The 21,707-nt window shown below is 31.9% G+C and overlaps 2 protein-coding genes across 2 annotated transcripts; both read right to left on the bottom strand.

Moving 5' to 3' along the window:
* Window positions 1–974: 974 nt before the first annotated feature.
* Window positions 975–5,151, bottom strand: LOC134681904 (baculoviral IAP repeat-containing protein 2-like). The gene is made up of 5 exons (XM_063541542.1): window positions 3,853–5,151; window positions 2,802–2,983; window positions 2,384–2,528; window positions 1,975–2,148; window positions 975–1,177 (listed from the first exon to the last, which is right to left on the bottom strand). The coding sequence occupies exons 1-5, from the start codon at window positions 5,141–5,143 to the stop codon at window positions 978–980; spliced, it is 1,992 nt and encodes a 663-aa protein (XP_063397612.1). The 5' UTR covers window positions 5,144–5,151; the 3' UTR covers window positions 975–977.
* A 7,953-nt stretch (window positions 5,152–13,104) lies between these two features.
* On the bottom strand, window positions 13,105–17,069 carry LOC134681917 (baculoviral IAP repeat-containing protein 3-like). Its single transcript, XM_063541552.1, has 5 exons — window positions 15,760–17,069; window positions 15,250–15,431; window positions 14,947–15,091; window positions 14,310–14,489; window positions 13,105–13,347 (listed from the first exon to the last, which is right to left on the bottom strand). The coding sequence occupies exons 1-5, from the start codon at window positions 17,051–17,053 to the stop codon at window positions 13,148–13,150; spliced, it is 2,001 nt and encodes a 666-aa protein (XP_063397622.1). The 5' UTR covers window positions 17,054–17,069; the 3' UTR covers window positions 13,105–13,147.
* Between the last annotated feature and the right edge of the window lie 4,638 nt (window positions 17,070–21,707).

The following is a 21,707-nucleotide window of genomic DNA, read 5'->3' on the forward strand; positions in this document are numbered from 1 at the left end:
ACATCAACAAATTACAGCCACTGAATTACAAGCTCCTAACTTGGGACAGGCACATACATACAGAACTTGTCGGGGTTAACATGGTCATTGGTGTTAGCGGGCTTCTAACTTTCTTCTAACCTGGGACAGTGGCGTAACAGTATAACATAATAAAGAACAATAAAAATCAGTTGAAAAAGGCTAAACACATCAGATGGATACAAATAGAAATACATCTAATAAAACCACAGATTGAACGTGGCCGGGTTCTTGTATATACGAACAACAAAAAGACACTAAGTACTGATCTAAGAGGAGTACAAGTGACTGTCAGGTAGTTCAAAGCCACTAGCAATTAATAATAAATCAAGCATCTGAGACTAAATTTTGTTTTTGTTTTGTTTTGATTTTGCTTTTAGTTATTTTTGTTTTTTTTGTTTTTTGGGGTTTTTTTTGTTGAAAAGGGGGGGGGGCGGGGTATGTGATACGTTAAAATGGGTATTTATCGTAGTTATATTATTTGACACATGTTTATGCTTAAAAACGATTTAGAACAGTTAGTTGTGTTGGGCTGCTGTGTCAATGAAGTAATTCCCATACCTCGTTTTATTTTTACAAAAACGACACAAAATTATTGCAATTTTATATATTTATTAAAAATTTCAAATTAACGCATGTTTTAATATGGTAAATTATAACAATGAAACGAAAATACCACCTGCAGACTATAATTGAGATATACAATATCATAAACAGATAATTTTATAGTTTAGTATTAGGGTTTTCATACTAGTAATACTTTAGTGATATCAACGATTAAGGGTCAGTTAATGTGTCTAGAAAATTGGAGGTCCCAAAAAGTCATGTTTCAAAAGTTCATAAACATGTAAATGCAATAGATCTTGACATTCTTCAGATTGTGTTATTTCGTGGGTGTGTGTTGAACCATTGCTGAGTGTATTGTACTTCTTTGGTAATCCTTCTGTAGGGCAGATATCCTAACACATGATTGCCTTAACTGTCCCTTTGATGAAAGCTCTACAGATCGGACATCGTCTTAGAGCAGGGGCACAGTTTATACACGCTGCCATGTGCCCACATGGCAGAAAAACGATGGACACTGGTTCATCTAGACATATTTTGCATGTTTGTTGGTCTTTCAAGTTTCTATTTTCCTCTTCAAGACTTTTCACTGATACTACAAAGAAACCATGTTCATTACATACAATACTAGCTAAGAAGTGTTATTAGATTCATTTAAATCTTGATTTTTAGTTGTAGATTAATTGGGGGGAAATAGAATAGATATAGGAAGATGTGGTGTGAGTGCCAATGAGACAACTCTCCATCCAAATAACAATTTAAAAATTAAACCATTATAGGTTAAAGTACGGCCTTCAACACGGAGCCTTGGCTCACACCGAACAACAAGCTATAAAGGGCCCCAAAATTACTAGTGTAAAACCATTCAAACGGGAAAACCAACGGTCTAATCTATATAAACAAAACGAGAAACGAGAAACACGTATATATTACATAAACAAACGACAACTACTGTACATCAGATTCCGAAAACCATTTTATTGATATTGTCAGTATATCAACATATTTTACGTTATCAATATACATTTGAAGTTCCGATGTGAACTTTTGAAAAATAAAATGATAAGGTCAACTATTTGCCTATGAAGTCAAAGATAGTTGGAGCAAAGGCTAAGTCAACAACAGATTGCAAATATAAAATTAAAACTGCGCAGTAAAATCCCCAAAAATAGAAAAGGGGTTGTAACTTGGAGGAACATAAACATTTCCTTTTTACTTTATTTAACCAAAACATAGATCAATTGTTGTATTTCAAATAGTAACAGAAAATTAACGTTGGCATAATAATATTTTATGTCAATTCACGCATGTGTTGTTGTTATATCAAGTCCCATGCACTACGGGATATTTGCATTTCAGAAAACAATCTTGAATTAAGTGTTATATACTAACATTCAATGTCTGGGTCAATTCTGGCCAGTTCGTCTCTAGGTGTATCCTGTATATGATTTTTTTCTTCGTGTGCTTCTTTAATGCTACTTTTGACAGGATGATTACAAGCCGATTGCGTTTGTTCTCTTTCTTCTTTTTCATTAATTGTTTCAAACAATAAACTGGCTGTTATTTCTATAAAAAAAAAATCTTTATAAAATATGTATATACATATGCATTTAGAAATAACAATTACAATCTGATCTTTTCTAATTTTTGCACGACTTATTATTATTTCATTTGAAAAGGCTGATGGCATAAACAAGATTGCTCGTTTGAAATGTTTCAATTACATTTGTAAACTTTTCTTCTTCATAAAAGGTTGTTTTGTATCCTGCTCGATTATCTAATCATTTTCTACTAACATTACCTTGAAGTCCAGCTGTTTGTAAGCTCGTATAAGCTGATTTGACTACATTTGGTTCATATCCAAATTCTAAGATTGTTTGCACTGCTGGATTATTCATGTAACCATTTAACCCTTTTGGCTCCATTTTTTGTTCCGAATGGGCGCTCTGTAATACAAATTATAAATCAAATAACGTACCACATCATAGATTTAGTTGTAGATACATTCATTCAATTATTTACTCAGCATGATGATACTTTAAATCTAGGATATTCGATTCGTCGTATGCTAATAGGCAATGTTATAAATTTGATTTCTTATCTATTTTTAAGAGTACAGATTTGTCAATCATTCACACAAAGTAAGAAAATCTAAATTTAACTTCGCAAAAAGGTAAAACAGTTTGGTGTTAAACCCATCAAGGCTTTAAAGTGCTTACATTTAAAATGTTTTCAGGATCCTTTCCATGCTTCACATCTTCAATGAATTTTTCTCCCATACATTGTTTTACAAATTGGCATTTCGGATACCACCGCGCATGTTCTGTCCATGGCAAATCCCCAACTTCCCATCTTCGCAGACCACCTCCGCAAAAGAAACATCTGCAATGATCTTCTATGCCTATTTTTTAAAAATTGAAATGAAATAAAAATTAAAAATTATTTTATTTAGATCATGGTCAATTATCACAATTTTGATAAATGTCTTACCATTTCATACTTTTAGGACCTGCTCTTTCATACAAACATAATATGTACCAATGTTGATGCACCTATTTGGCATATCACTTATCAATGTGTCTTCAGTTGTTTTCTAATAGACCCAATCTATATAGGCCCAGCACAGAAAATGAATCCAAGATTAACACCATTGAGATATATTTCTTGGTTTTCAAAATAGTTTAACAGCGTATAAAATTAAACAAAATCGGAATTTTCATATCAATACCGAATTTCAAAATATATCATGGACAACGCATTCTTGACATCAAGCTCACAATGCAAACTAACGCTCTCTTATCTTAATTTTTTCTATAAAATTTCTCTACCGATCTTTTGAAGGAATGCAAACACGACGTTGATTTCTCGTTTGCATTGATTCAATTTTTAAATTAATTCAGGGCATTTTTAGCTGACTATACGGTATGTGATCGGCTCATTGTTGTAGACCTGATGGTGTTATATGGTTCCTGATTACATCCAAGGTAAGTGGAATATGTGTCATTAGCTTACTTCCCAGAATATATACAAGAAATGACAAAATAATCGAAGCAATATACATAAAATGGGTAAATAATAGTAACCAGTACACAATGATTTATCTCATGTATTTTCAACCTATGTTTAATCATATTCCTAGATGATTTATGTATGCAAAATATGCTGTGGAAAAGTACTACTCTAATTTATTTAAAAACAGATAAACTAATACTAATATAAATAAAAACAATACAATTAGATATGTTGACTTTATTACAAAACTATATTTACCGGTATAAAAGAAACCTGCAGTCACCAGTTCATCTGGTGATTGAGAAAGGTTAGAAGGCCAATTTGCAAATGATGACAATCGAGTTGTTCTTATAGCATATTTTGGATATTTGGGCTTCTCTAGACAAACGCCCATGCTCAGTGCCTCCATATTTGAAGTGAGTGAGCTGACAGGAACATATGTGCGTGGTGATTGAATTGATGACTGCAGGGCTGTGTTGTTTTCTGGAATGCTAATGAGACCGTTTACGTTGTTACGGGAAAAATCTTGGAACTCCCAATTGGTTTTCCTGGGAGATGAGCTGTTTTCTAGGCTTTCCTTAGCCAACCTGCTATCGTTGCCAGCTGTAATATTAGTTTCCATAGTAAATCTATTCCAGTCCATGGCAACATTGTTTTCTGAATATGTTTCGTTTGTTTTCTTGTCCCTTGCTGTAGATGTTTCTTCTTTATCTTTCTTTATTACTGAAAAGTTTGGCGCTTCTGCGGAGTTTCCACATGCACCAACAAAAATATCAGATGTCGGTCTGTCATTGGTTCTTGTTTCGATATTTAAGTTATTCACAACAAAAGAACATTGAGGTGCATTGTCTTTATGTATTTGTACTGGGTTTTCGTTTGACCTCCAATTTTTATATTTCAATCCACAAAAAGAGCAGACGACCTCATTTACGTTTCCCTCATAGTGAAATCCAGCTTCGGCAAGTCGTATCACTGAAATATTAGTATGGGGATAATTAGCAAAACTAGCTAATCTGCACCATTCAAACTGCATTGGCTCCTTGAAAGACGACGTTAGTCCGGTCTTCTGTTCCTTGATAAAATTACTATAGTCCTGTGGGTTCAACACATACGTTTGAACAACTGTCCTTGGAATGTGATAGAATGTTTTAGCAAGCTTTTTAATCCAAAGCCGTGTCTTCGGATGATCCTTCAATTCTTTCATTTTTGCTTTATGTTTAGAAAATATAAAGTCAATGTCAATTTTGGACTTGCTCATTCTCTTATTTTGTTCTTGCCAACGTATTCGTTTGAAACTCACCATTATGCAACCAAGAACACATAAAAGAACTGCGACGTTTGTCTTTCTTGTAATTGGTTTTGCGGGGAAGGATTTAGAATTATAGGGCTCTAGATTCTGTACAGATAATACGTTTTCGTCACAAGTACTGCTCTCACTGTCTCTTTCAACAACACTGTCTTCCAACACTTTATTCTTATCCTTCACATGATCATGAACATACATGTCAACGTCAGTACTGTCTTCGCCATTATAGTCTGGAACAGCCATTGTGTTAGCTAATATATACAAAATCACAAGAGTTTTCATCGGTTTATCAATTTCATAAAAACTCACCAGTAGAACTTATGTTTGTTATAGGTCTGTCCATTCATATATATCCAGCGCAAATATATTGCTAGTACACATTAAAAGAGTACAGCAATTTGATTTGCTTGGTAAAATACAGCAGGAGAAATTTGAAACGAACATATTGGCCAAGCTAAAACACACGACAGGGAAAAAGTTACGAATATTCTATCCTTTAAAACGAAAGCAATAGTTGAATAAAGTATCAACGGTGTTGCGAGACCGAATGAGTTGTCGTATCAGCAGCTTAAATGAATATTTATATAATCAGTCTCCGAAAAATTGTTCTCCACCCTCTCCAAGATAGGCAAAGGAAAAGGTACGATAAGGCCCGTTTTTGGCCTCCCTATTTTCTCATTTTCTAAATTTTGATTTAGGAAGCTACTTATCACATTAAAATATTTACTTAGGTTAGAAGTTTGTTTGTATGAACTTAAAAACCAATAATATCAAAAAAAGGGTGAGGTTTTGAGGGTAAAAGGGCACCAAAAACGCTAAAAAAAAATTGTTGTGAAATCAACTGCAAAATGAATAAAGATTACAATATTTGAACAATAACAGAAAGTTAACTCCCCTCACCTTACTCATTTGCTAAAATTGGTGATTTTGAATTTAATCCAAACTAATTTCAAATATCAGGGAATATTTAACCATAACAAGTAGCTTTCAAAAAAAGAATTTGAAAAATGAGAACATAAGGGGGGGGGGGGCAAAAACAGGCCTTATCGTCAACGAAATCATATACACAAAACCATAAAAGTATGCAGCATAAAAATTTACTCAAAATTAGTAGCATACATAAAGTTTATTTTTGTAGCTTAATTATTCTATATTTTAATATATTTTTATTTACCCACATTCGACTTTTGTACTCCGATTATCGAAGACCGAAAACTTATCTATTAGAAACATTAAAGAACATGAAGATAAACAAAATAGGTAGGTAGTAGAATACTTTTTTAAGTTTTATTTGTGATTATGAAAACAATCAACATAGATATTTGTTTAACATACCTTTATTCAGTATAAATTTATTTTGCTGACAAAAGCTAATCCTAGCAGTACTTACAACAAGTCTTCTTCGTTTTATTTAAAATGATATATTCTATGTTTACCTCTTATTTATATGATTGCATCTAAATATAGCAAATCATGCGAGACTCTTCTAGAATGTTCAGTTAGTGATGGAAAAATACAAATAACTGTTGTTCGTAAAACATGAATAAATCATTTAAGTCTAGGGAACCCTCTGTTTCAGTGTTAAAACTACACATTGATTAACCTAAATATTGAAGACAACGATGACGGAACGAATGATCGCTATGTATCGCTAAAAATAAACTAGCACATACAAAATTTATTTTTATGATACTTTCTTAATTTACAAACACTTGACTTTGGTACTCCGATTATTCGAAGAAAACATATTTGCGTACATCATCTTCTACATGATAATTATAAAAACAAAAAACATAGGTCTTTGTTATATATATATTTTATTGAATATAAATTTATTTTGCGGACGCTATCAGTACTTACGATAAGTCTTCTTCTTTTTATAAATATGATTTTCTCTATGTTTACCTCTTATTTAAATAGATTGAATCCAAATAAAACATATCATGCGAAACCCTCTAGAATGTTCTGTGCGTGAAGGAAAAAAACAAACAAAAGCCGTTCGTGTTAATCTATAAATAAATGTTTATATAATTTGTTTTTCTTCATATATGACTCATATTTGAAAATGGAACTATGTGTATTGATTAAATACATAACATTTGAAAACATTGCAGTGTTGTTTTAATATGGACTTAATATATCGGCAAATGAATAAAAAAAATCAGTTTAAAACAATATATTTAGGAAGTTGTTTGTCTATTTTGATCCATTTATGGCTTTTGAACAGCGATATATAATACTTGTGTTGCCTTTTATAACATTGATAACAGAAAATGTATGTTTACAATAATATAATTATGTTAATTAGCCTGTTACCTTGTTTGTTATATTGTAGAAGCTCTTGTGCAACTGAAAGAAATACCTTTTTTGTTAGTCTTCTAACAAATATAAAGGTACATCCATACTAAGCTTTCTTAATTTGAAGAACTTAACCATTAACATGAACAATTACTGACTTTTGAAAAAGATTACTCGACGTATAACGATGACTACGATAGGGGAAAATTTGTTTACCATGTTTATGTCTTAATGTCACACTAAAATGCCCTAGATGTACCAATAACACTATGACAACTGTGAACACGTACTATTCGTAAGGGTCATCATAAGGCATTGAAATTTATGGCCGTGTTTATACCTCAAAATTTACTATGAATTCAGACAAACTGGTACATCTAGCAAAGTTTTAAGGCATGGCAGGAACTAGATATATAAAAGTTATATGTAGTATACGTTTCAGAAAATTAAAATAATACCAGGATTTAGATGGCCAGTTTTTTCCAGTCTGCAGAAGATAGCAAAATAAACAAACCGTCGAGTTTGATTTGATACGATCCACTCAGTTACACAGCTTAAATCACTTATTGTTTGCAGATGTATATTGTCCATCTATTGTCATTTATATCAATACTACTCACAATTAACATTACGTATATGAGGGGAGATTCTCAAACCTCTTTATCAAAATCTAGTAAAATTTATAATTTTCTAAACCAGAAAATGTATTTTAAATTTATATATCTAGTTCCTGCCATCCCTTAAAACTTTTGCAGGTGCATAGGTTTGTCTGTACTCAGAGTAAAATTTGTGGTGTAAATACGGCTGTATTAGCCAAACAGTTATGATGAACCTTAAACAAATTGACAACTATTGCGATAACTTGAGAAGCTAAGGTATGAAATTATTATTATAAAGGATGTACATGTAACTAGGTGAGGTTTTGGAATAAGTGTCAAATGTTCGGACTCCTTGGTGTTTTTCCATACGATACAAGGTAAAATATTTTGCCCCATAACACCTATTTATCTTTTAACATAAAACTTAATAGCTCATAAAAGGTCATTTGACAAAATTTAAGCAGATTCTTGATTTTCTTTATTGTGATTTAAGACCCATGTCAATATAAGGTAAAAGTCCGAGCCAGCTTTTGCCCGCCATATTTTATAAATCAAATATCTTGAAAAATTTCTTGACCTATCAATATTTTTAGCTTATTTTGATCTTTAACTAATACTTTTTCAGCTTACAGCAGCAATTTTGAATTCTTGATTTATTTAATTTTACCTTATATCACCTAGGTACATTCTTAAGTACCCGCCTGTGAAATTCAAAAGTAAAAAAAATATACAATGTTATTTTACTGTATCTGGTTTAAATCCAACACTTACCTGTGAAGTCGTTATAAACATATTAATAAAATTGAGAATGGAAATGGAGAATGTGTCAAAGAGACAACAACCCGACCATAGAGTAGACAACAGCCGAAGGCCACCAATGGGTCTTCAATGCAGCGAGAAACTCCCGCACCCGGGGTGTCCTTCAGCTCGCCTCTACACAAATATGTATACTAGTTCAGTGATAACAGAAATTTAATACTATCCAGCAGTTAAATAAAGGCAACAGTAGTATACCGCTGTTCAAAACTCGTAAATGCATGGACAAAAAACAAAATCGGGATAACAAACTAAAACCGAGGGAAACTCATAAAATATAAGAGGAGAACAACGACACATCACTAAAATGTAACACACACAGGAACGGACCAAGCATCAGACAAAATCCAACGAGAATAACAAATATAACATCAAAATCAAATACATGAATTTGGGATAGACAAGTACCGTGACACGTCTTATCGCAATGTAAATGTACACTCAAAAATAAGAGAAAACAAACGACGCAACGTTAAAATGTAACATTCAAAGTTTATTCAAACTGAAGGAGTTTGACGATGAAACAAAAATATTGCTTTTTATCTTGTACAAAATGTACATTTAATCAAAGAATTAGTGCACTTAAGAAGATGTGGTATCATTGCCAATGGGAAAACTCTCCACAACTCTCAACAAGCGGTCAAATGCAACAGTAATAATAGTCCATAATGAACAGAATTAGAATTTTCCTTTTTTAATCAAATATTAAATAATGTCTTTTTTTTCAATTGATCTCAATTAACCTGCTATGCTTCTTTTTGTCACTATACATTATAATATTGACATAGCTTGGTATGCTTTTTAAATTCGTGTTTGATGTGGCCTTTCGTGTTTTAATTTAGAGCCAATGATAAGACTTAGGTTGACAAACTCGCATTTAACGTAACAAGTTATCAATGATATGTGTTTATGCATCTCACATTGTATAATTACTTTTAAGATATAAAGTGTTTTTGGTAAGTATTATTTTAAGAACAGGTTATTATAATTATTGAATTTATAACACCAACACTTACCTTATATACATTAACTGTATTATTGTATTGTGTGCTCTTTGTATTTTCTACTTTTGATTGAATCTTGTTTTTATATATTGCCAGATAAAAGAGTGCAAAAGATACGAAACGGCTAATTGTTTTTTTTTTCGTTGAAGTTATATCTGACAATATCATGAAAAAGAACAAAAAAAAGAAAGGACAAAATACTGTCTGCAAAATAACTTAATAGAACACTTAAGACTTAGAAACACGACCCCTATCACAAACAAATTGGGAGATGTAAAAGGTGTTGAAAAGGGATAAGCAAATAGAACATGTTTTATGTTTTAAAAAAATAATTCATATCTTCATGATAATCAAACACATTTTGCATAGAGTCCAATGAAAAAAATCTGATGTAGCAATGCAAGAGATGATCGTGAAACGAGTAAAAGTTATATGTACATAAATGAATCTCTTGAGCATGATGTTCTTATATTCAACCGTGTGATGAACATTTCATCGTCTATGTTTATTGTTTGATGTTCATTTCCGTCTACTGGAACTTTTTCTTATGATGTATTATGTCAATTATATAAACCGTTACTTACTACAGTGAACTTTATTATCAAAAGTAAAGCAAAAACATGTCGTTTAAAAGCTTTGAAATTCACTTAACAATAAAGTATTATGAAATAAACTTGAATAATATAATATGCATACGATATCATTTAAGTGCATCGCATATATAGTTTAACATTACTAAATACGTGACATAATGTTGTGTCTAGATAACACATATAGGTATTGTATTTACTATTATAACGAAGTGAAGGACACATCATGTGATTATAGCATAATAAAACAATTAAAGCCCGTGTGCTACAATTGTCTTTATTTAGAGATGTAAAAATTCGGTAAAGTGTTTGCACCATTAGTGTAACACCTGATGTAACGACAAATTTGCACTAAAAAAATGTAGTAAATGTTCAGTCAGCATATAAGTCCATTTCACAGTGGGAAAAAGTTTTAAAAGAGTAACCAGCTATTAGTATAAAAGAACACAATTTGAAGAAAAAAGGACATGATAGCACAAACAAACCACTATCTACTCCAAGGAAAATTCAAAACGGAAAGTCTGCAATCAAATAGCAAACAAACTCTTACACACATCAAACGTATGGACAATAGCTGTCACATTCCCGACTTTGTAAAGGTATTTTCTCATATTGAAAATGGTGATTAAAACTTGGTTGTATAGCTAGCTAAACCCCTCTGTATGACAGTCACTAGTAATTTTATGCTGAACAACAACACGAACCTTGTCAAGAAGGAGTTGATTTGGAAGGGGTATGATGATCCTGTTCTACTAATGTCAGCAATCATTTTGTTTCTTGCAAGTAAATGTCGGAAATTACTCGATAAAAAGAATGCAAGATTGCGTTAATAACAATAAAGAAAAAAAACCTCTCTGTTATCATCTCTTTTACAGATATTTTGAACGGTCTATTAGATCATAATGGTGTTCTATATATTTATTTTTCTCGTATTCCACACATCAACTTTGAAATAGTATGTACGGAAAATAAAACATTTTAATAGTTGGGCGCAATGGATTTTAATTTCTTTTCTTTTAATTTTGTTTATTCGATATGAATGTATATTCTCTAACAATCAATCAATAAAATGTGAAATTTGGCGTTTAATATATATGTAGGACTCTAAAGTGCGATGAGGACGCTAAAACGCGATGGTCACGATAAAGTACGATTGCCTACGCTAAAGTGCGATAGTTTGATACGCTAATGTGCGTCTGTTCGCGAAATTATGGACGTTTAACGTTAAGTATCATTATGAAATTTCAAGACGTTTCAGTATACAAATAGAAATAGCTATGCCGGTAAAAAGAATGTTTGTTCAGATGATGGATTTTGTTTTAATTGAAAAGAGAAACAAATTAAATTATACTAATCCAGAAAATTTGTGGTCGGTGCTAGAAGAGTGTGTATGCAGAGGAGTTATTTTCCCAAAATATCCTCAACAGTAACAGGTATGCAAACCTTTGATCTCGCTTTGTAGGCGGGGATAAACGTGCTTTTGTTCGTGTACGGGTTTACAAACTTCTCATAAACAGAGAAACTGACGATAGTAAGGGAAAGGTGTATAATGTAAAAAAAAAAGACAAAATACACCAAGTGTCAAAGTATTGAATTCTTACAAATTTAATTTAGAATATGTTTTTAATCTCGTCTCATGTTCTTGCGTGAAATAAAAGCTACTTGTTAACTCTCTAATTGAATTATTTCGTAAAACATTTTTTTTTAAATAGTTCCGTTATTTCTGTGAAGAGATGGATACTCGTCAACAAGACAGAAACTAACGACTAGATGTGTAGTATAACATACTATGATTGATAATGTTCTATAACGACAAAAGGCAACAAAACGACCAGTATAAAGCAATTCAAACGAAACAAATAACGGATTAATTTGCTTTACAAAACAATAATTAAACAAAAAACAGTTAAGAAGATGTGGTGTAATTGTCAACGCAACAAATATCAACCAAAGACCAAATGCCATTTATGAATGCACTTAATAACGTTGTGACCTTAAATAGTTAAATAGGACTACAAAATTACTATTGTAAAACAATTTATAAGAGAATTTATAAACAACACAAAAGACGAAAAACAAATATGAACACAGCAAAAAACAAATAATCATTGCCTGAACCCCATTCCCGTTACATCATCGCACTTTAGCGTGTCATATATCATCGCACTTTAACGTCTGACACCATCGCGCTTTAGCGTGATCATCGCACTTTAGAGTACCATCGCACTTTAGGGTCCTTCATATATGCTAATGATAAATGAACAAGAATATCATTCCTGGTGATTTTATTTAGTAAAAGAACAGTATTTAGAATAAAAACAAAGATAAATCATAATTTAAATACAGGTTCTTAAACATTAACGGTACAAAAAAAGCATAGGCTCTTTTCATTTAGACACTTTTTTGCAACTTTTATGTTATTAGTTCTTAAAAACGGATAATGTATGATAACATGTATACGACATAACCATACAGCATAAAATGATAATGAGCTTATACTAACAGCATATGTATGACAAAAAGAATTAGTAATACATAATACAATTGATTATAGTCATTAATATAACCATACAGAAAATTTGTGATGATAACTAAAAACAAATAATGAATAATAATAAATAATGAATAATAATAAATAATGAATAATAATAAATAATGAATAATAATAAGTAATGAATAATAACAAAAAACAAATAATAATTGATAACAATTAAAAAATAATAACATATAATAATTGATAACAATTAAAAAATGATAACAAATAACACATACACAATAACAACATCTTGTTTATCATAATACATTTTAGGTTCATGAAATTGTATTTTTACATCTTCTCTAACAATTTCAAGCTATATTTTCCAATTCTATTAACCTAAATCGACGTTTGAATTGAAAACTAAAATTGTTTCTAAAGCGTTTAATCGTTCTGGAAATATTTCAGCACATTATAGCTTTTACAGTGCCTTTAATAAAAGCTCTACAGATTGGACATCTTCTCAAAGCTGGAGCGCAGTTAATACATGCAGCCATGTGACCACATGGGAGAAAAACGATGGCCACCGGTTCGTCTAGACAAATCTTACAGGTTTGTTGATCTTTTAAATTCCTGTTCTCTTCTTCAAGACTCCTGATGGATACTAAAAGTATAAATTTACACTAAAATATGCAAATGAAATATCAATGCAGTTCATATTAAAGATATTCATCAATACTTTAACCTAAAGATATAAATAGTCAATGAAAAATATACAAAGATATAATAAAACGTAATAAACTAAGAGGCTAAGTTTGTATCAACTATTCTCTAACTCTTATTCGATTTTTACTTTTCCAGACCTGTTGGTTCCTTATATCTCAGTTCTTCATTGGTCAGATCTCGATTTTGACGTCAAATGTTCTTGCTTTCATCTGCAATTCCTATTGCGACGTCATGAAAACGGCGGCCATGCCTTATGGCGTCAAGTAGAAAGAACACATATTTTTACAGAACGTTCGTAAAGAATGATTACAATTCCCTCCATATCGTCTAAGAATCGTTAGAGAAACAGATCAGATTCAACCACCAAATCCACTCTCCACAGTTCAATTTGAAACAATAACAACAAGAACGTGTCCCCAGTACACGGATGCCCTATCTGCACCTGTTCAGTGGACTATGAAAAATGGGGTAAAATCTCTAATTTGACATTAAAATTAGAAGGATCATGTCATAGGGAACATGTGTACTAAGTGTCAAGTTGATTGGACTTCAACTTCATCAAAACCTACATCGACCAGAAACTTTAACCTGAAGCGGGACAGACGGACGAACGGACAAACGAAGTTCGGAACGAACAGACAGACGGACAAACGGATAAACGAAGTTCGGAACGAACGGACAGACGGACGAATGGATGCACAGACCACAAAGCATAATGCTTATAAATGGGGCATACAAAATTCGGTGAGACACTCGATGCAGTTGTAGAATCTTTATATCTCCAACGTCATCTAATTGTAGCACGCTACAAATTAAGTTTTTTATTGATTTTCGTTTGTCTTAAATGTTTGTTTTTCAGGTAAAACTCTAATATATGTTAATGCATTTATTCATACTCACATTCAAGTGTTGGATCAATTTTCTCAATGTAGTCTGGTTTTTTTATGAAATGTTCTGTATCGTCTTCATCTTTTTCTTGTGTTGTGCTATGGCTAGAAATAGTCTGCTCAGAGGAGCCATGTTGATTGTCACTGTCTTCTCTTTCACAAATGGTGTCTAATAATAGTGATGCCGTAACATCTGTAAAAACAAGATTTTGCTTAGTTTACACATATCAGCAAGTAGCTAAAAACAGAAACATGTGACAATTTGTCTTCTTGGATTTGTTACACACACTGTCAATCCACCATGTGTTGTCTTCTTACGCAATCATTGTGAATTTATGATAAATAGTTACATAACACCAAAGGTACCAAGATGGTAACTTTGGTACAACATGACGCGTGTTTTATCTACAAAAGACTCATCAGTTTTGAACAGCGGTATACTACTGTTGCCTTTATTCATCAGTGATACACAAAACAAATGTAAACATGGTTAACCTAATCCCACATTTAAACGATATTAGTACTTTGTCGGTGTAATACTACCAGTACTATATGAAGCCTAAGGTATACATTATATAATGTCTACATCTTTTTATGTAGATACCTGCATGACAAAGAAATCATTGTGAGTAGTATAAATATGTACATACCATGTATTCCGGATTCTTTTAATCTTGCATAGGCTGTCTTTACAACTGCACATTCGTACCCAAAGTCAAGAATGGTTTGTACTGCTGGATTATTTGCGTATCCATTTAACCCACTAGGTGAATGCTTGTGTTCTTTTTCAGCCACCTAAAATATTAAGTACAACAATCGTCAATTGATGGAATCAACATTAAGATAAAAATGCAAAATATATGCAAACAAATAAGATTGTGTTGTCTACGTTACATTAGCTTATTTGTCATAGCGTAATAAATTGAAGTGTCCACTATTTGATTTGTACTTACATTTTTTGTTATCTCTGGATTTCCCCCTTGTTGAACAGCCTCAATAAACTTCTCTCCCTTGCACTGTATAATAAATGGACACCTTGGATACCATCGAGCATGTTCTGTCCAAGGCAAATCTCCTTCCTCCCATCTTCTCAGACCCCCTCCGCAGAAAAAGCATCTGCAATGATCCTCGATACCTTAATATAAAGATTTAAAATTCATTGTTGCTATAATGTTAAACATGTTAAATACGAAATTATTTGTTCTCGGAAAGGCAACGCGGAATCTTTATAAAACCGTATATATACATACCTCTCGTTTTTCGGAATTATTAAGATGCCTTTCTGTCTCAATCTTCAAAACCTGGAAAAAAGTCTAAAAAAGATATTGACTGGAATAAAGTTTCACGTTAAGTTTTAATATGTTTCTTAATCTTTATGTATTTTTTTAATATTGACAGCTTTATCCTTAGATATAAAACCGCTACATAATAAGATTTAATAAAATTAATCAACATAATCTTACCGGTGTAAAAGAAACCTGCATTGATCAGTTCTTCTGGCGTTTGAGTCAAGTATGAAGGCCAGTTATCAAATGATGACAAGCGAGTTGTTTTTATAGCAAATTTAGGATATTTAGGTTTTTCAAGACAAATGCCGATGCTTATTGGTGCCGTTTTTGAAGCCGAAGATCCCGCAGTATTTTCAATTGCATGTGTTGAAGTTAGTTGTTGAGCAACATTTGTCGCTGGTATGTGAATGAGACCAGTTGTGTTGTTTCTAGAGTGAACGGTTTGCGTTTGGTTCGTCTTTATCTGTGAAGAAAAGTATTCTGCTCTTTCCCGCGGCATTGACGATTCGGTATTTTCACGATTTCTGTCAACCGCAACAGAATTTTCACGATTCGTTACAACTGTGAAAGTATTTTCATTATGAGCTCTTGATTCATTTCTATGTTGTTCTTTTACAAACTCATATTGTTTCTCACTGATCACTGATAAATTTGCAGAATCTGCAGCGTTTCCACATGCGCCTCCCGATGATGTATGTCCACCATATGTAGAATAAGTCGGCACATCATCTTGCTTTGAAATTTCACTTATATTCTTCATAACAAACGGACATTTAGGTGCCTTTTGCTTGTGAATTAGTTTTGGATCATCTATTGGTTTCCAATTTTTATGTGTTAAGCCACAAAAATAGCAGATAACTTCGTCTCCGTTTCCGTCATAGTAAAAGCCAGCGCCTGCGAGTCGTATTACTGAATGACATGTCTGTGGGTACGATGCGAAACTTGATAATCTACACCACTCAAATTGCATAGCTTCCTTTTTATTACCCGAATTTTTCTGTTGATCCACAAATTTATGATATTCCTCAGATTCCAACAAATACGTATTCAAAAACGATTTTGGGTAGAAATGTAATGTTCTCACAAATCTTTGCAACCATGCTTTACTTTTTGAAATAAAAATAACCTCTTTTGCCATGCTAGGCTTCATTTGTTTAGTCCTCATTTTATAACACGCCAAATGACTTTTCGCATATTTTTGTGATGCGTCCATGAATTCGTTTTGAAATGTTTTGATACAAGCCATAACACAGCTAAGTATTGTAACAGCTGTTGCAAAGTTGGTTTTCAGTATTTGCTGTTTAATAAAAGTTTTCTCTGTGTCACCTTTGCGTGTGGCTGATGTTGTTGAATTCTCCTCATTTGTAAACTGACCATTCCCTATATTCGAGTTGTCTAGATGAATTACGTCCCTTTCAATGATCTTGTCTTTTTGCTCTTCGTTATTTATTGGTACTGCCATATCCATCCAAAGAAGATTTTCTACTTCTAAAAAATACAAACCTATATAAAGCAGGCAATTATTTTGTCGTGTATACTGTATGCATATACAAAATAAATAGTATTTTATTTCTTTTCGGCATGTATTTATATATAAATCATACAGAGTCGCCAGTTTATTCCGGAAAAACTAAAACTGGTTTTATGCAGTATTTATAAGTTAGAGTTATCTTTCTTTATATCTTATACAGTAGTTGTTTAAAACGTATGAAATCCGTGTAATATCTCCTCGCTTTTAGTAACTTGTGTTTGTAATGAGCCTTGAGTTGAAAATCAATAAGAGTGTATATAATCGTAAAACATATAAACCTTTAATAACTAGCTTAAGATGGTACACAAAAATCAACACATTTGCCATTAAACCAGTAACGCTTTATTATTTTAGATTCCTATATTCTTCCAGAACGATATGACATTTTTCAGAGAATCAAACCGGACGGTACAATGTTTCAATGAAATATGCTTCAAGACATAAAATAATGATCTATGTGAGGTCATTATATTTCTTGATAAAATTGCAAACTTCAAAATTTAATTCGTAAAATAGAATGCTATTTTGCAAATCTTTGTTGAAAATCATATTTCTTGTACGGTATATAAATCAAATACTAGTAATGCATATTCTAAGGGTTTTCTTGTGGTAAAACACATCTCGGGTGTCAGTATTGTCCAAAGTAAGACCTCCCTACCTTCGGTCTTTCATTTGATCATCCCTGACACCCCTCGGTATATTATAATATATCAAATATCACAGGCACTTGTCTGAGAAAAAAAATTCCTATATACCTTATCATAACATGTGTTATAATAAGGTATATAGGGGGGAAAAAATTCTGAAACAAGTGCCTGTGTCAAATATATAACACCAGCTTATTTGACGGGGTTGTATTCATACAAATAAACTCATCATAGATACCAGGACTATTTTTTTATATATATATACGCCAGACGTGCGTTTCGTCTGCAAAAGACTCATCAGTGACGCTCGAATCCAAAAAAATTTAAAAGACCAAATAAAGTACGAAGTTGAAGAACATTTAGGATTAAAATTACGAAAAGTGTTTGCTAAATTCAGCTAAAGTATTCTATGCCTGATGCAGAAAAGTCTTAGCATTTCAAAACTCCTAAATTTGGTAAACCGTTAATTTATGAATATAACCATATCAATGATAATTCATGTCAGCACAAAAAGTGTTGACTACTGGGCTGGTGATACCCTCGGGGAAATAAATATCCACTGGCATCGACCCAGTGGTTGTAAATAAACTCATCATAGATACCAGGACTAACATTTTTTATATACGCCAGACGCGCGTTTCGTCTACAAAAAACTCATCAGTGACGCTCGAATCCAAAAAAGTTTAAAAGACCAAATAAAGTACATAGTTTAAGAGCATTGAGGACCACAAATTACTAAAAGTTTTGCCAAATCCAGCAAAAGTATTCTATGCCTGATGTAGAAAAGCCTTAGTATTTCAAAAATTTTATAAATTTTGTAAACAGTTAATTTATGAATATAACCATAAAACATTGCCAGCATGATGGCCATCGTATTCAGTCAAATGTTAAAGTGTTTTATTTTAATGATATAATGATGTAGTTCATATTTACTGATTTAGTTTGAGTATATATAAATGATTACGTGATTGTTGACGTAATGTATCTATAGTTCAATTTGGGTTGAGGTTTTATGGTTTTAAATATATTGATTTTTATTAATAATAAAGTTTTACAATGTTTTTTTACTCATGATAGTGTAGTATATTCTTACAATAGATATATGACATATATACATGATATATGCATGATATGTATGTTGCATTCCCAAAACATTTTTAGACATAAAAACGGTTAAACGTTATCTTAAAGTAAAAATTGCATTTTTTTTAAATTTAGATATATTCAATGTTATTCAAACTTACCTTGATAATAAACAAGGAAGTAAAAATTTAAACTAGCACACGCTTGTTAACATATTTGTTTATATAGTACTCATTTGACCTTGAACTTGTTTACATAGTATTCTTCGTATTTTCCATTGTGATTGCTGTAATTTTCCAGAAGTGTCGATTATTTTCTGGCTGCTTCGACATCGATGATTTTTTTTAGTTAACCAAAAGCGATTTTTCAAAAGTGAGAGTTAAAACATTAAGAAAACTAACATGACTAACTCAAACTTCAAAGGAAAATTCAAAACGGAGTCCCTTCAGATTTGTCTGCATCGCACAGTTAACCGAACAGAAAACAATGGTCGTATTCTTGACTTAGCAAATGCATTTCCATTTAAAGAAAAAGTGTACTAGTATTAAATCTGTAGACTTCGAATTTCACAATGTTCTGAGACAAAGTTGCATTTTAAAAAGCTGCGATTTGTTCACCTACTGGTTTATTTCAGGAAACAATTCTCATATTGACAATTTATGAGTACTTTTATAAATTTACACGTTTTGATTGGAACATCCGAGACCAAGACTTTACCTCATCTTGTTATTGGCAGATGAACCGTACTTGTAAAGTAAAGAAATTGAATACTCTTGTTAGAATAGAATTTATATGTATACATGCAAACAAAATACAAAAAAAATATAGCATATTTCGAATGTTTTATGATAGGTAAATGAAGGGTTAAAGATATCAGAGGGACAGTCAAACTCATAGATCGAAAATGAACTGACAACGCCATGGCTAAAAAATAAATGACAAATAGACAAAAAAAAGTACACAAGACACAATGTTCAGAGAAAACTGAAGACTAAGCCAAAATCTGCGGGTGATCTCAAGTAAATTACAGTACAGGATTGAAAAGACAACAACAAAGTCATGTTCTTTTTAAACGAAATGAAGTAAAACAAGTGAACAAGTTATTGTGACACGTATGCTTTTAACTAGAAGACTAGGAAATTTACACCAAAATGCTTGAATAAGATTAAACTCATTGCCTGTTTTTATGAATTGATTGATATATTTTAATAAGTGTCTATTTATGGTTGTAATGTTGCATATAAACATGTTCCGGTTTTTTTTAAAGTCATTATACAACCATACATATTTGTGATTGTTTGAGATACAAAAATGCTTGAATTTTATTCATTTTACTATCTTTTCTTCGTGTATATTTTGTTGTTATATCTAATCCAGAAGCTATATTCAACATAAAGAACAGCATAGCATGAATTACCTTGAAGTGAACGCGACATAGTGAATTGCAAATAAATAAATCCCAGTTGAATTCATGTTCTGTTTCTTCCTTGTTCGGACCGGATACTTCTTAACAAATCTAATGGAAAAAACAATGTAAAAAAGATAGAAGAAAATTTAGCAATAATACATATTTCCCCTGCCTTTCAAATTGGGAATTGGAAATCTGAGACAATTTTGTTTTATTTTTTGGCTGATGCTTTTATATTGAAATTGTTTAATCTTCTGTCATTTTTCGTATCGAAAGGATAATGATTTATTTTTAATTAAGCTATTGACGTTATGAAAGCTGAGCAAAACCCAAACTCAAGGTTATATATTATCCTTTTTAATTATACGGAAATAATGAATATAATTTAATAGTTTTTCTTGAACATGTTGAATATGAAATGTATTTTTCTTCCATTTAATTAATCCGTCACTTTGAAATATTGGAAGAAAAAGACTTGCTACGTATGAAAATAACCTCTTCATAGATACATGGCTACTCAACTCAAGTTAAAACAAAAAGTCCAATAAAGTACGAAAGCATAAACATTGAGGCTTCCAAAGGTATAATACTAAATACAGATTATGTAAACTTGAGAATGGAAATGGGGAATAATTAAATAAAGGCAGCATCAGTAGTATACCTCTGTTCGAAAGTCATAACTCGCAATTAAACTAAGGGAATCTGTTCCTGGGGTAGAATATCTGTATTATTTCGAAAGTTTCAAAGTTGTGTAAACAGTTCCATCATATTTATGACCATATGAGTAATAATAAGTGTTGACTACTGGGCATGCCAGTGCTAATTTCAAGGGAAACATATATTGGCTATAGTATCTACCCAGCGTGTGTATTATTATAGATACATACATTTACAATAATCCATATAAAGTTAGTCACTAATGAGTATCGTTCATGCGTTCATTTAGTAGCCTTAACGCGTCAGTAATCATATTGATACGTATTCCTTCATTATTCTAAAATACGAATTTATTTACTTTAATCAAGCATATGTCATTTAGAAATGGATTTGAAAATATGCTTTTTGTGGACTTCGGATGTTTTCTGCTCATATGTCGGGTTGTTGACTCCTTGAAACATTCCCAATTTCTATTGTCAATTTTATATTACCTGACAAATATAACTGCAAAGAAATGTTCTAATCCAATGAAAATAACATGAAACAAAACCAAGGAGAACAATGTCCTGCTATTGACCTTTTAATGGTTTTTTATTCATGGGCGTTTTGTCTGACGTACAAGAATATAAGCCTGATATCTTTGATTATTGTTCTTATATAAGGACGTTTATGACTATCATTCAATGATTGAAAAAAGAACGAGAGATACTTACGTTTCGTGCAAAACAATGGTGTGTAGTGCACATGCACCCCCAGTTTTTGGTGGGATTCGTGTTGCTTAATCTTTAGTTATCTA

The sequence above is a fragment of the Mytilus trossulus genome, chromosome 1 (assembly GCF_036588685.1).
Source record: "Mytilus trossulus isolate FHL-02 chromosome 1, PNRI_Mtr1.1.1.hap1, whole genome shotgun sequence".
In the NCBI taxonomy this organism is placed as follows: domain Eukaryota; kingdom Metazoa; phylum Mollusca; class Bivalvia; order Mytilida; family Mytilidae; genus Mytilus; species Mytilus trossulus.

Coding starts and splice junctions, on each gene's coding strand:
- LOC134681904 (XM_063541542.1), bottom strand. CDS start 5,143: ATGGCTGTTCCAGACTATAATGGCGAAGACAGTACTGACGTTGACATG. Junction 2,149..2,383: donor ACAAACAGCTGGACTTCAAG/GTAATGTTAGTA, acceptor TTTTTTTTATAG/AAATAACAGCCAGTTTATTG. Junction 1,178..1,974: donor AATTGACCCAGACATTGAAT/GTTAGTATATAA, acceptor GTTTCTTTGTAG/TATCAGTGAAAAGTCTTGAA.
- LOC134681917 (XM_063541552.1), bottom strand. CDS start 17,053: ATGGATATGGCAGTACCAATAAATAACGAAGAGCAAAAAGACAAGATC. Junction 15,432..15,759: donor TGCAGGTTTCTTTTACACCG/GTAAGATTATGT, acceptor CTTTATATTAAG/GTATCGAGGATCATTGCAGA. Junction 14,490..14,946: donor AAAAGAATCCGGAATACATG/GTATGTACATAT, acceptor TTGTTTTTACAG/ATGTTACGGCATCACTATTA.